Source organism: Neomonachus schauinslandi, chromosome 5 (assembly GCF_002201575.2).
Source record: "Neomonachus schauinslandi chromosome 5, ASM220157v2, whole genome shotgun sequence".
Lineage (NCBI taxonomy): Eukaryota > Metazoa > Chordata > Mammalia > Carnivora > Phocidae > Neomonachus > Neomonachus schauinslandi.
In genome coordinates, this window is record NC_058407.1 from 61,685,857 (window position 1) to 61,701,336 (window position 15,480).

General features: G+C 44.2%; 1 protein-coding gene across 5 annotated transcripts in view; it reads right to left on the bottom strand.

The window, feature by feature from the left end:
* Positions 1-870: 870 nt before the first annotated feature.
* Positions 871-15,480, bottom strand: part of SCN8A (sodium voltage-gated channel alpha subunit 8) — a 114,673-nt gene continuing 100,063 nt past the window's right edge. For all 5 annotated transcript variants that reach the window (XM_044914840.1, XM_021704929.1, XM_044914839.1 and 2 more), the window contains 6 exons: positions 12,142-12,426; positions 10,229-10,282; positions 9,629-9,766; positions 8,502-8,606; positions 5,868-6,138; positions 871-2,018 (listed from right to left, as the gene is read on the bottom strand). In XM_044914840.1, the coding sequence (XP_044770775.1) occupies positions 871-2,018; positions 5,868-6,138; positions 8,502-8,606; positions 9,629-9,766; positions 10,229-10,282; positions 12,142-12,426 (2,001 nt within the window). The remainder of the gene's footprint in view (positions 2,019-5,867; positions 6,139-8,501; positions 8,607-9,628; positions 9,767-10,228; positions 10,283-12,141; positions 12,427-15,480) is intronic.

Here is a 15,480-nt window from a genome sequence, read left to right on the forward strand (position 1 = left end):
GTTTCCCTACCCAGAGGGTGTATGAAAGACTTCTAAGAATTCATAAGGAATTGCAGCGGGTATGGAACTCTTACCATTTTTTTCTCCAAATACAGTGAACGGTGCAGGGCTGGGTCCTGTCCGAAGGCTGACCCAGTGCAGGGGACAGGATTAGTAGTGTCCTGTGGTGTATGGTTCTCATGCATGACTTCTGATCACGGCATGCCATCATGCAAATCATTTCTACGCATTGAACGAGCACAATGTTTGGAATCGGCCTGAGCAAGTCCTCCTCAGCCTGAAGAAACCTGATTGTTTCCCCCACCCATCTCCAAACCACGTGAAGCCCATGTGGAGAAGATGCGGTTTATGTCAAAGAAACTGACAATTGAATGACATGGGCTAGATGTGAGAGTGTGTGTGTGTGTGTGTTTTCTTTTTGCTGCTTAGCTTAACTAATGTAAGAATGCAAATATAGTTTGCATGAACAAACAAACTTTTAAAGTGATGCTTTCTGCTTCTGAGAATCACCAAAATGAAAAAATAAAATCCATTTGGCTGCAACGGAAATATGCTGGTCCCGGCAGCCTCTCCTCTGGTTTTTGTATCCTGTTGGTTTTGTCCTAAGTTGCATTGACTGATGTGGAACATGCAGTAACCACCTGCCCAAGCATTAGAAAATCTGTGAGTCCAGGGAGCAGGGTCCTTGGCCCTTGGCAGGTCACTGCTCAAGATGCAACCGTGTTACATGGTAAGCAGACTACGTTTGGTATAGATCTTCAGGTTAAAGTGTCTCCACAGCTGTTCTGCATTGATAATATTCAGGAAGTTTGTAAACAATCTTTCACTTGCAAGTTTTACATCTGTACAATATTTAATTTTTGCTTTCCTCTAACACTTGGATTCTCTGACCTCCTTTTGTCTTTTGGCCCTTTCCCTTCTTCCTTCCTCTGCCCGTTGCTGTTTCTCCTTCTCAGGTTTAGTTACACTGTCATAGGACGGGAGGGAGGCTGTAGACGGGGTGCTCTCTCTTTTCTCCCGGTGCGTGCCTCCGTTCTCCAGCTTATTGGAAGTGGTCTTTTTGCAAATGAAGCCCCGCCTTGCTAAATGTCCCCGGTAGGCGCGCTGCAGGACCACCGCCGACACCTCCTCCTGCTTGCGCCGCAGTGTGGTCGTGATTGGCTCGTAAGACACTTTGGAAGGATTGGATGCCACGAACCGCTCCTCCATCTGCTGCCGGAGGATGTCCAACTCCCCGCTATCTCCCAGGACCCGCTTGGTGAAGGCAAAAAGGATGTCCAAGCAGTGGATGCGATCCCCGCTGACCATGGGCAGGTCCATGGCAATGAGCTCGATGGTGTTGGGCTTGGGCACTCGGAGAGGGTGCTCCAAGGCATCCGCAAAGTCTGCCAGCTTACAGTACTCGATGAACTGGGTGGCATCGGGGTCAAACTTCTCCCAGATCTCATAGAAGGTCTCAAAGTCGTCCTCGCTCAGAGGGTCGGCACTTTCCTCTGTGGCTACACTGAAGTTCTCCAAGATGATGGCGATGTACATGTTCACAACGATTAGGAAGGAGATGATGATGTAGCTTACAAAGAAGAAGATGCCCACTGAGGGGTTCCCACAGTCTCCCTTGAAGCCACTCCCTGGGTGTTCCTTATCCAGACTGCAGTCCGGGGGGCGGTTTAGGATGGGCAGCAGCAGGCCATCCCAACCAGCCGAGGTTGTGATCTGAAACAGGCAGATCATGCTGTTGCCAAAGGTCTCAAAGTTGAACATGTCATCAATGCCAGCCTCGTGCTTCACATATGCAAAATTGGACATCCCAAAGATGGAGAAGATGAACATGACCAGGAAGAGCAGAAGGCCAATGTTGAACAGAGCAGGCAAGGACATCATTAAGGCAAAGAGCAGGGTACGAATCCCTTTGGCACCTTTGATCAGACGCAAGATGCGCCCAATACGGGCCAATCGGATGACTCGGAATAGGGTTGGGGAAACAAAGTATTTCTCAATTATATCAGCCAGGAACATTCCTAAGAAGAGGACAGAAGAAGAAATGTTACTGAGATTGGAGACCCCTTTCTCTTAGGTCACCTGGCACTGGAGCCCTTAAGTTCAAAGGGCTTCAAAGAATGAGCGCCTTACCATTCAATCTGAACTCTCATGATGAAAAGAGAAAACCACATGTTTCAAACATATGGAAAAGCAGAGAAAACAATAACATAGACATTTATGCACTTCACATCCAGATTTAATAGATCCAAGTGTTTTACCAAATTTGCTTCCTCTCTTCAACCACAATCCTGGAGATGGTGTAGTATTATTCCAGTTTCTTCACAGTTTCCCTATGGATGAATCCATAGCTATCATAGATAGATAGATAGCATCCTAGCATCCTACTACGTTGAAAGAATTATACTGTATCTTTTTAGAACAAATTTTTTAGATCTCTAACTTAATTTTGAGACTTTGCATTATGTTTGTGAGATTGATCTCTGGTGTTAAAATAATTCTGGATTATTCATTTTCATGGTTGAACAGTATTCCATTTCATGAACAGGTTCTCATTTATCTGTTTTCCCACTCAAGAATGATTAGTTTTTCTCAGTTTTGCGCGTGTGTGACTTGCCGAGGTGTTACTGATTGCTCTCCGAAATGCTAGCAAATTTCCATATCCACACACAGTGAACGAGAGGGCCCGGCGCCACCCAGGACTTCACGCCCCTAGGCTGTGGTGTCTTAGTTATTCCACTATGCCACTAATTTTCAAAGTATCTTCTTCCTAGCTCTGAAAAGACATTTTTGGTTTCTTATTGTGCCATGTCCCTACTCTGCCAAAGTAGCCAAGAAAACCAGAGGGATCCCTCGGAGTGGCTTTTAACTCAGAGCTTCTAGATTTTGTGTTTAAAGCCATAAATCAGAAACAGCATCAGCAGAGAAAAACGTTAAGGCATAAGTAGGATATAAAAGTAGAGGGTGACCATGTAAATCCATAGGATTCTTCTGTTTACGTTTATCTGGGGGTCCACCTCAGCCAGACCACTTGCCTTGAACACTGCAGAGCAATCATGGGAGTCCAACGAAGGGCCACAGAAGGAAGAGGACACGCAAAGGTTGGGACGTGGCAGCTGAAGGGAAGGCAAAGACATGCCCTCTTCCTTCACTGCCTTCTCCTGCTGTCGAGGCCCTGATGAGACAACATGAGCTTCGACTGACAGGAAGGATTTACTTTGAATAAGGAAATATCTTTCAACCTAAGGATTCACAGATACTGGGACAGTGAACTGCAGAAGGCTATGCAATCTCCTTATTTGAGCTCTATTTTCCCTTTTCTTAAAGAGATTTATTTATTTTTTTGAGAGAGAAAGAGAGAATCTCAAGCAGACTCCTCGCTGAGCACAGACCCCATGCAGGGCTTAATGCGGGGCTCGATCCCACGACACAGAGGTCATGACCTGAGTGGAGATCAAGAGTTGGACGCTTAACCGACTGAGATACTCAGGCATCCCATTGAGCTTTTTAAGCTAGGATAAAAATCTTTTTTTTTTTTTTTTTGGTTTTTGTTTCCCTCCTCTAAGACTCAAAGAGGTGTCTAACTGGAGACATATCAGAGTAACAGTGACCATTTTGGGCTTACACTCCCCCATCCATTCCTTCATAAAGCTGTCTTTGTGATCAGTCAAGCTCATTATGTGTGACTCTTTTTCAACATAGGACAAAAATCTTAACTTTCAGAAAGGGATGAGAATCAGTAAGTTCAGAGAGTAGGCTGGACAGCCTCTTGGAGTATCTTCTGGAGCTAGAATTCCATGGAGTATTTGAAGTTTAAAAAAAAACACAAATGTCTACCTTAGCCAGGACCTGAGATGAATTCTCAGCTCTCTTCTTCTTATATCTCAATTAAGTCATAACCAATGACCATAAGAAGTCAGGTAGTATCTGGAATACTGCATTCCATGTCTGGTGGGCAAGGAAGGCTTCAGAGAGAAGGTGCCAGAGTAAGGTTTTGTCTGATGAACATGTATTTGTTCCCAGAGAAAAGGGGAGAAAGATGGGTAGACAGCACTCCAGGGAGCAGGAACACCATTTAAAGGGTCCTCTAGGAGGTCCCAGGGCTAATTACCCCAACTCCTCTTAATTTAGAAAGAGAATTTCTTGGGACGCCTGGATGGCTCAGTTGGTTAGGCGTCTGCCTTTGGCTCAGGTCATGATCCCAGGGTCTTGGGATCGAGTCTTGCATCGGGCTCCTTGCTCAGTGGGGAGCCTGCTTCTCCCTCTGCCTGTCACTCCCCCTGCTTGTGCTCTCTCTCTCTTTCTCTCTCTGACAAATAAATAAAATCTTAAAAAAATAAAAAGATAATTTCTATACTTTTGTTTCTGAACAAATGAATGGTATTTAATAAAAATCCTAATCACCAAAAGTAAAATTATTCTTTCTCTTTATTTTTGAGTACCATCTGAGAATAGGGGGCATGGTTTGGTTTGTGGGTTTTCCAGCCCACTCAATGACGGGTGGGCAGAAAACATTCAAGAATAGTGGACAAGGCAACACTGTCCAAAGTATGTTTTGTGGGAGGTTAGGAGTGTGGATTTGAGTCCAGGGGCTGGCCTTGAACCCCTGCTCACTTGCTCACCAGCCTCATGTCTTGGTCACTGCTCTGTGCCTCGGTTCCTTGAGATACTTAGATGGTCGTTGTGAGGACTGTAGGAATTATAACTAGAGTAAAGCACTTAGAATGGTGACCGGCACATAGTATGTTTCAGTAAAACATGGGATACCATTATTATTACTTGAAAAAAGGGTGTTGTGATCAAAATAAAGGTAGCATGGTGAGTTCAACAATTCTTTACTGTAGGACTTTCAAGAACTTTCTATAGCCTAATGTGCTCTGTGACTCTCCACGGGGAAACTCCATGTACAGTGTTGCCCAAAGTAATTTTCTTGGGGGGAGATACATGCGATTAGTGCTCCATATATCAACACACTTATGGATGTGCTGCTCCCACGGACAGAACTAGAAAACCAGAAACTAACACTGACCAAGGGGAGGGCCAGCTGCCTTCAGTCACCCCTGGTCACCACCTTGCTCAGCCAGCCTGGCCACCGGCTCCAGGGCTGGTTCCCGCGGGCCTTGGGCACTCTCCCTCTGCCAGCCTACATCAGTTAAACCTACCTGGAACCAAGCCAGTGTTTCATCATTTGAGATGCCTTTTAGGAAGGCAAGGAAACATTTTGGGAGGCCAGTCGATAGGCCAGCATTTCCTTTGCCTCCCATGCCTTTTGGTTGAAGCAAAATGTCACACAGTTGCCGTTAAGATCCAACCTGAGTTCCACCTCTGCCACCTCCTAGTTGGGTGACCTTGGACATACAGAAGACTAAAAAATAGCTGCTTCCTGGGCTGTCATAAGGATCCAGTGAGATCATGCCAGTGAAGAACTATGCCTGGCACACAGTAAAACCTCAGTAAAATGAGCCCTGGCGGTCCCCACCAGAATGTTCTCAGACCATTTTCATTAGTATCCAACCTAGCAAACTCCTACCATTCCTTTTTCCACATTATACTGCTACTGCAGCCATAGTTGTTTTTACCTTCCCTGTTAACTTTAAACTCCTTGAAAAAAAGAGTCAAATCTCTATCATTTTCCCCTCTTCAACCAGGGAATTTATAATTCAAGACGACTATGAACACTCAGTAGAAACTCACTGACCACGTGACCTACTGCGTGGGGCCCCCAAGATGACTTAGAGATGCACGCGGGCTTCTGCCATGAGAGTCCCGGGCCTGCACTTGATACCCGTGGAAGTGGCCTCTGTCCCAGAAGTCCCATGCTCAAGGCCAGTCAGGTGCCCTGCGTCTCCCCCCCCGCTCGCCCCACTTACCCACAATGGACAGGATGACTACCACGAAGTCAAAGATGTTCCAGCCAATGGTGAAGTAGTAGTGCCTCAAGGCAAACATTTTGAGCACACACTCACAGGTGAAAAAGATCACGAAGACCAGGTTAATCCAGTAGAGAATGTTTTCCATCTGCTTGCTCTGCGTATCTGTCTCTACCATCATTGTCACCATGTTAAGGCAGATGAGCATCATGATAACGATATCAAAGGCTTGTTGAGTGACAAAATCAAAGATGATACCTTGGATTTTGTTCTGGGGGTGGGAGGGGGAGGAAAGACACAAGAGCATTCATGAGAGCCTCTCCGAGCGGACCGTCAAAGTTGCCATCGCCTTTCTTTTCTGTAACCCTGGCCAGCCCCCTATGCCGCTTCTCTGGCAGGATGTCAGGAGCATGGGCAGACCCCGACATCAGTGTCACCTCCCCAGGTTTTCTAACACTGCCACGCTTCTGTGTCTATGCCATCACACGCTTCTGGAAGTCTTCCTGGCTCGCCAGTTGCTCCGGTTCAGCCTCGTGTCCTGGCCATGTCTGCCCTGCCCTCATCTCTTCTCTCTGCACTGTCTCCCCAGGAGAGCTCATCTATTCCTACTGCGTACACAGTATCTATGTACTTTGGTTTCTCAAGTTCTTTCCTCTGAATTCCCGTGTTGCTTTCTCAACATCTCTCCTTGTTGACCCATAAGCATCTCAAACCTAACAAGTCCCTCCCCTGCCTTTCACCTAACCCACTCCTCTCCCATCTCAATCGTCCACCCAGTCTCCAAGCCAGAAACCTGAGGGTCACCCTTGTCGCTTTCCTCTCCCTTGTCCCCCACTGCATGCACAGCCGGTCCTACTGATTCTTCTGAATTCACCCACTTCATCCCACTTCTGTTGGCCCTACTCTAGCCCAAGCACTGCCATCTTCTATCTGGACTTCTGAAAGAGTCTCCTAACTAGTGTCCCTGCTTCCTCTCTTGCCCACATCCAGTGTAGTCTCCACAGAGTAGCAAGTGTTATTATTTAAAAACATAAATGGGTCACATCCCACTTCTACTTAAAACCTTTCAATGGTTTCTCATTGGGCTTGCAACAAAATTCTTACTGCTAGCCTGATTTAGAGATGCCTCGCATGGTCTAATCCAGCTCATCTCATGCTCCTTCCTCTAGCCGGTCACCACCTGCAACACTGATGCTTTCTGCTTTTACAACCTCATTTGCTTTTCCAGGATCTTCTCCCCCAGAACTCTGGCTCCTTCTCATCTACCCAAGTACACCCTCCCTAGTGAGGCTTCCTCTAACTACTCTACTGAAGTAGATCCCCTGCCCCAAGCCTCCCTATTCTCTGTCAGGCCCTCTAGTTGTTTTTTCTCACAATGCTCCACATTGTATCGTGGCGGTTTGCTTATTTTATTATCTCTGTCCCCGCTGTATCATAAGCAACCTCATAATTCAGACATAACAGTGGGTCTAGTGCCTGGAACAGAGTAGGAGATCTATAACTATTTGCTGAATGAGTGCTGATCACTCTTTATTAATGTCTCCTGCCACATTAAGTTTCCGTATTTTAGAGTAGAAGAAGATACATTCAGGTTCCTGCATGCAAAGGACTGAACAGAACTTCAGAAATGTTAACCCTCTCCATTCTCCTTAGTCTTGTTTCCATCACAAAATGGAAGCTCTAACCTCAAGGAAATACCAAAAATGTTCTATTTCTTAAGATCTCTCTAATTTTTTTTTTTTTGAAAGAATCTAGGCACTCAAGTTGGTGCTTATTTTGAGGATCACTTTCACTTGCTGGTTTTCCAACTGTTCTGCGGGGCCTGAGGGCGTCCTTCCTCTCAGAAGTTGGTGAGGCGGATATGCCAGGCCAGGGGTAGCACTAAGTAGGGAAAAACCCATTCTTGGTTCAAAGTAGCTCTATTTTTTTATTTTTACAAATTAGACTGCCAGGGGAGTGTTTATTTTAAGAGTTGTGCTGTTTTTAAATAAAAAGTTACTTTAAATGAAAGTTAGAGAAGATGGAACTTTGAGCCTGGGGGTTATGTCCCACTCCACTGGGTATATGGCTTCGGGAGCAGAGCCTCTCCTCTGAAGCTAGAGGGCAAGCACCAACAGGAGGGCAAAGCAAAATCCCAGTGCCCAAATCTGTTTTACAAAAGGCTCTGTTCAAGACAGAAAATCAGGACATCAGACTTCTAGTTTTACCCTCTTCTGCTCCCACAGATATCTTGCAAAGACTTGCTTGCTGGGTAGAGAGCTGAGAAGATAGTGGCCACATCCTATCTTGCACTGGTAGGAAAGAGACCAGCTTTCATTTTTACTTCCCTTTGTTAATTTTTTAGTGGTCTCTTAAAACATCTTTCTACCAGTGCCAGAGTCAATGTGGTTATAACAGGCTGATTCTCCGCTGCTGCCCAAGGAAGTCTCAGAGGAAAGGTCAAGCACAAATATAAAAGCCAATCCCATACCTTAGTCCCTGTTCTGCTGTCTTCCCCAGATCCTCTGGATGGGGCAGCTGGGAGAGGGTCAGAGGGCACAGGGAGCCCATCACTTACCCTTTTCTTTCCTTGGCAATAACCCTACCAGTGTCTTTACCATATGGGGTCTCACTCTGCCCTCAGCCTGCACTCACCAGGGGGCGGGGAATGGGTTTCTGTGGTTTCTTTGAGCCCAGCTTTTTCATGGCATTGTAGTACTTCTTCTGTTCTTCGGTCATGAAGATGTCCTGACCTCCAAAGTAAAGGAAGAAAGAAGAGAGAGAGCAATTACAATAGGCTCTCACATGCTATGGTTTGGCCCTAAGGTTCAACCCTAAGAACTGAGGGGGGGGACTGACCCCCTTACCTTTCCAGAAGTCAGTTTAGCTAATAGTTGCCCCATAATGAGGTCAACCTGGGACAACTATTCTAATTCAAAGAAACACCAGCCTTTGTCTTCAGCTTGGAATTCCTGAGGTCTGCCAGTGGCTGGGCACAAAGGAAATGGGCTACCCCACTGTGGGCCCTCAGGGAAGGGTACACTTGAGAGCAGTGATGTTGAAGACAGTTGCATCTCACTGGTTCACACATGTTTTTGGACCTGCTTTCCTGATAAAATTCTAAAGAATAACATTTTTAAACGAAAGGATTTTCAAGTCCTGGTTATTGGCCCATTTATTTCCAATAATATTAAAAATTCAGAAATCCTGGTGCAAGAAAACAACACAGAGAGTTCCTTGACACAGACTTGACTTCTAAAATGGATGACAAGAGTGAGTGCTTCAGTCTGTTTGGAAAAATTGTTAACTGTCTGGAACAAGTGAGGAAGTGAACTTTCCAAGGACAAGGATGGTCTTTCAAATCCCAGTTTGCTAGTGGTGCCCAGGGATTCCCATCGGTAATGACAAGTCTAGACACTTTCTACTTCTTGCTACAGTTATTCAGCTGCTGCTTTCCTTCTCACCCCTGTCACCAGACCCTCTCTGACTCTGCCTCCCTCTGGCAGGATGCCAAACCCAGCAAAGGCCTCAAGAATTGCTAGTACATTTGGTACTAGTAAATTGCTAGTTTGGCCTAGGAAATGTGGTAAACCACATACTGTGCAATCCAGCCCCCCACAGAAAGAGCTGGGTGGCGCTAATGTAGAGTGGGGCCAGGGCCACAGTGAGGTGATAATATGGATTTTAGAGAAAGAGAGGCATTTTCTTTCTAGAGATAGGGACAGAAGTGCCTCTCATCTGAGCTGAGCTCTGGCCGCTGGCGGTGAGGGGACGAGACCTATCTTTTTCTTTTGTTGATTGAAGTTATCAATGATGACACCAATGAACAGGTTCAGGGTGAAGAAGGAGCCGAAGATGATGAAGATGACAAAGTAGATGTACATGTAGATGTTGTCCTCATATTTAGGCTGCTCGTCAGGCTGTCAAAGGATAGGAGAGAAAAGAAGAGAATCAGCTCCTAGCGTGGGGTGAGGCGGGCCATTCTGACATGCCATCGCCACCAGCCATAACTGACCACTGGAGCTGCTGCGCCAGCTGGGGTGAGGGCGCTCTACGTTCTTGCTGCCCGGCCCTGCCCTGCCACTTGACTTAGGCGGAGAGTATGCAAATGGCGAGGCCAGGGGGAGGGGAGGGCTGTCCGCTAGGAGCCACACTTCTGTCAGCAGCACTGAAGAGGAGATGGCTCCACTGGGTAAAACTCAACGGCCTAATCATCCGGAGCCAGTGTAAGAGAGCGATGACTGACTGAGAGGAGGAAAGGGAGCTATAATCGATCAAACAAGCAATACATGTCCTAACCCCCTTTTTCTTGATAAGCGCTGTCATGCTGCTTGCTTTCTAGCCATCTAAGAAGGTTGTGGTTTCGCCAGGTGTATCCTTACCTTTCGGGAATCTACAGCTGCATACATGATGTCCATCCAGCCTTTGAAGGTTGCCTGGCAAACAGAGTCAGTCATTAGACTGTGCCTGTTAGGGGGTGGGCGGGGGTCTAGGCAGGGGTCACAGAGGCCAGGCTCATAGGTTCAGCGTGAACACAAGACAGAGTTTGGGCATGGCTTCATACGGACACAGAATTTTCTGTTAGTTAATACAGGTCCCGAGGGAGCTTTGACTAAGTCCCTGAAAATAACACCAAAGTTTGGCAGAGAAACATGTTGACAATGGTAATTGGATCAATTCTCTCATAAAAGGTCTTTAAAATGGGTTTGAGAAGGTTTCCTAAAGCTAGGGCAAACTCGTATTTATGAATGAGTGGCAGGAATCTACTGAGGTACTGGGAACTTAGCCTACCACTGACAAGTCATTTTTTTACAATGGTGTTAAATAAGCAATGGGGGTCTGAAAATTTCTAAGTTGCAGTGAAAAAAAAAAAAAAACCCCAAAACAACACAAGGCCAGAACTTTCCCCCTACTACTTTCTGCATTCAGCCTATGTCAATGGCAATTCTGGCTCCATCCCAGGCAGCCCTTCCTAACTGCACTCTCTTTCCATCTACTATACCTCGTCTGATTTTGGAAACAAATACGGGTTAGCAATTCAGTGTTCTCTGTTTTCTTTTTGTCCCATTTGTTTTATTTATTCAACCAGACTCCAAGTTTTTTCAGGGCACGGGTGGTTCTTTATTCATCAGACGGCGCTAGCAGTGCCAAGCACAGCACCTTGCACAAGGTGGGGACTCTGAATACAATGTCTAATTGGCTGATTGATGTGCATTGGTCTCCTGGAGCTGCTCCAATTCAGATTCAATTTGTGGGTCCAATTTGCCCAACTGGATAAAACAACAAAAGACTCTGGAGTAGGCTAAAGCTCATTCTATTAACTTTGGCTCCTAATACTAGCTAACAGTAAGTGCTTACTATCTGTAAGGTCAAGTTGAAAGTTTCACCTGCATTATAGCATTCAATCCTCCCAACGACTATACGATGTAGGTAACAAAAATACCTAAGAGCAAAATACTATTAATTAAGCACTGCTCTGTGCCAGGCATTGTTCTAAGAAATTTTAATAAACTATCATGAGTCCTCTTAACAACAGTGCAAGGTATTATTACCGACATTGAACAGATGAAGAAACAGACTTGGGGAAGTTGAGCAATTTGTCCAAGGTTACATATGCAATAAACATCAGAGTGTGGCTCAAACCTACAATTGTCTGACTCCAAAGCTTAAGAGCTTTCACTGCATCATCCTGTCTCATCAAACAGTCCAAAAAATTGGTGACAGTGGAAGAGGAAACTAGACATGACGGTAGGCTACATAATTAAAATAAATCCTTTCTTACCGCGATACATTAATCTGAGACCTTTCTCTGGGGTTGGGCTGACATGAGCAGCAGCATCCTGGCACTGCCATATTCTTTTCTTTAGTTCACTTAGTGTAGCTGTTATATAGGATTATTCTGCTGAATCCGAATTCCCATTTTTTTGGTGGGGGTGGTGTCTATGCATTTACCTTCTTCCTCCCCCCCCACCCCCGCGCCTTCTCCTTAAATACATACTTTGTCCTGGGGAGAGAAGGTGGTCTCTCTGCAACTTTCTTATGCTGCAGGAATCTATTTGTAGCTGAGCAGAACTCTGCTCCTGAGCACAGTGAAAGATCCCCTTTGAGTGAGGTCTTGGAGAATTCAGAAGTTCTCAGGAAAGGTGTCTCCCTGGAACCGGTTTGGGAAAGGACATTGTTCTCTGTGGACTACTAGGAGTAATCCTGATTCTGGATGCAGGAATGAGAAGGAACCAAATGCAATTTTTGCCAGCTATCTGAGCGTCACAGGATTGACAAAAACAGCAATGCTTACCACTTGAAGAAGCGCCAGGTAGCCTGCCCCAACGTTGTCAAAGTTGATCTTCACATTCTTCCACCTGATTTCTGTGTTGTTCCCCTCCATGAGCTTTTCACACTCAGTTTTATTGTTGACATCTTCAATATCAAATCGGATTTCAGAAGTCTCATTAAAGCAGTAGTGATACTTTCCCGCAAACAGGTTAACTCCCATGATGCTGAAAATCAGCCAGAAGATGAGACACACCAGCAGCACATTCATGATGGAGGGGATGGCGCCCACCAAGGCATTCACCACCACCTGCATTGGAAGGGGGAGGTTGCTGAGTGTTGGGAGGAAGTATGAGCAAGCATACTCTTTTGATTTCCAGGAGGGGAATGATACTGTGTGGCTTGTTCTGACTATAAAAACGTTACGTCCCCTTTGGAATTAGGGTGGCTGGACAGATCCACAAGTAGGACCAAAATTTTCTAAATCTCTAAAATATATTTTGAGGAATACTAGTAAATTCCATAATATTTATTTCATCTAACACGAATTCCCCTGCCCCAGTTGACTTAGGTCTTCTCTCCCAGGCTCCAACCTGGGACTGAAAAAATTATTTCTTAGTCTAGTCTCCCTCCTTGCCAACTCATAAAATATGTCCCCGTGGGGGAAATCTGATTTCAAGCTCACCAGTTGCCTTTCAACAGACATTCCCCCTCTGCAAAACAAGGTAGGATTGTTCAAAATCACAGAGAACTACCCTTTGGTGTTAGCAGGGAATCAGTCAATGGTACACAAAGTCTCTTTTATGCAAGGCCAGTTATCTTATTTCAGGCAATAGCTGAGCATGCATATTTTGCAGGCTCAAGAGGAAAAAAAAAGCTATATTCCCTCTACCAAACAGAATAAAATAAAATCTGAACAGATGTATTTTTCACTCAAGGTTCATTATTCTTCTTAAGCCCTTTTTTTTTTTTTTTTTTCTGACTTTGTAGGCTTCTGAATCTGAGTCACCCCTGTTTGGCTAATGCTGATTGATGTCTCTCTGCTCAATCCAGGGCTGGACTCGACTCTTCACAATGTATTAGAAATAGGAATGACTTACATTTTCTGGAGAGCTCTGAGTTAGATCACTGCTCTTGAAACCCCAAAACCGGCATATTGTTAAAAATCACTGACTGCAGTAAGGCTCAGGAATGAAAAAAATGCAAAGGGAAAAAAACCCTTCAGGAATCAAAGTTTCTGGGTTGTTTTTAACTTTGATTTTGATTCACACTATAGGTGAGAGTAGCTAGACAACACTTCAACTGTGGTGGCAATTTTCACTAGAGGAGTTCAAAGGGCTTATAAAAATAGCATTTCAGGATGGGGGGGCAGAAAATAAAGCTGGTGTTCATTCTGCCCTGATTCTCACTTGCTGTTGTCTTAAGCGGGACTGCTAAGGCCCAGAAAGGTGACTCTAAAGTGGGAAGAATGTGTCTTCCTTTTTCTAAATATCCTAGGAAAATTAAAATGGAGTTAAAATAAAAACAATGGATATAAACACAGCTTTCTAATGTTTTGTGAGAAGGAGGTGAGAAGTATCACCGTGTTCTGGCCTCAGTTTTTCAGTGCAGGGAAGAGGCAGGACATACACACTGCATATGCACAGCATCAAAAGGGCCCACAGGGCTGTGCTGTGGAAGGAACACCAGGGGGCAGCTCTGGGCTCCGTTTGAGCCCAACTTGACTTGGGGTTGGGTTTTCCTTATCTTCTGTTCTCGCCTTAGACTGCAATGTCACTGGTAGGAACGCGGGGCTGGGAAGAGCTGTTCTGTCCTATATAAAAAAGGCAATGATATTCTGCTAAGGAGTCACTCTTCTTTAGATTAAAATATTAGTTTTGTGTTTCTCCAATTCACATATGAAGGCCTTTAGATTGAGAGGTAGTTATTTCTTAATTCTTAGACCAAGAAATCTCTTCTAGATTTAATAACTCTGTCATTAGTGTAAAATGATTACCCTTCAACTGTTTATTACTTTGAGGGAGGAAAGCCAGAATATCTGAAATCTAGAAAATCCTCTACGTTATTTTGGAGAATGATTGATTGATTGATTGATGTTACCAAATTTGTCAGGTGATCAGATTTGAATTTTACCTCCTCATTTTACAGTTGCTCACCCCTTGGTGGAGCACCAGAAAGCAATGAAATGTGCAAAAGAACAGGCAAAAAGAGGATGATCCACAAATGGAATAATCATTTCTCGGACAATAAGAGTCGATTATCAAAATTCAAAAGCTCAAGTCTATGTGACAGCATTTTGCAGCAGAGCTTAGGTGAGAGATCATGACCTTCTATGAGACCATCACAAGTGTGCAATAGGGAAGTAGGCCCCAAAAGATTTCAAACCTAGAAATGCTTCTTTTTATCTCAATTCAGAATCTACCTCCTCTAGGAACTCTTCTGACTATCTTAACCCAGTCTAACCCGTCCTGCACAGTGTTACACGTTACAGTTAAATATAGGGTAATATTTATAGCAGGGAAGAATAATTAGCTCGTTAACTAAGTGACCTCTTCCCACTTTTATACTCACAGATCTGATCAAAAGAATCAATACACAAAAGTATTTACTGAACCTTGTTCTCTGATATGTAGGACACAAAATCCTATAAAATCCAATGTACTTATATGATGTAAATGTACTTTTGATTAATTATAACCAAAGAAAAACTTCTTAGCTTAGCTTTATGAATAAAACAGTAAACAGTTGATGAAGTTTACTAATAATTCTTCCTGGCTGTAGACATTAGCTAATAATGAAAATTGTTTAACTGTGCTCCATATATAATTGTCATTGTGCTGATATTCTCAGTGACCAAAGGGCAAGAAGCACTCTCGCACTACAGGTAAGTGCAAATGGCAATTCAAGTTTCCATAGGCAGTCACTTCGTGAATTGGTCCCTAACAACTCTTGAGTTATTCTACATTGCCTTTAGTTATGATAAAAATTCATTGTTCAAAACTAGGTATAGAAATATTACTAAAACTTGGGTCTAGCAATCTATGAAGTTACTGTTTTCAGTGGACATTTATACTTAAAGATTGCTTCAAATCTACTTAACTGATGAAAAAATTCCAGTGGATATTAATTCTTAGAGCAGTGTTGTCTTCTCATAATGCCTAGAACATTACCATTCATTAAATGCTATAAAATCTGTCAAATAGCTTTTAATATCTGGCAGAGGGAACATGGCTTTAATGGACAACTATGTACTGACAATCAACAAAAAGGCATGCATGTTTCATAGCATTATATACCCTCAAAAATTTAATAGCACAGCAAAATCTCTTAAATGAAGATTACTATGGAGGAGAGAAAAGCAAAG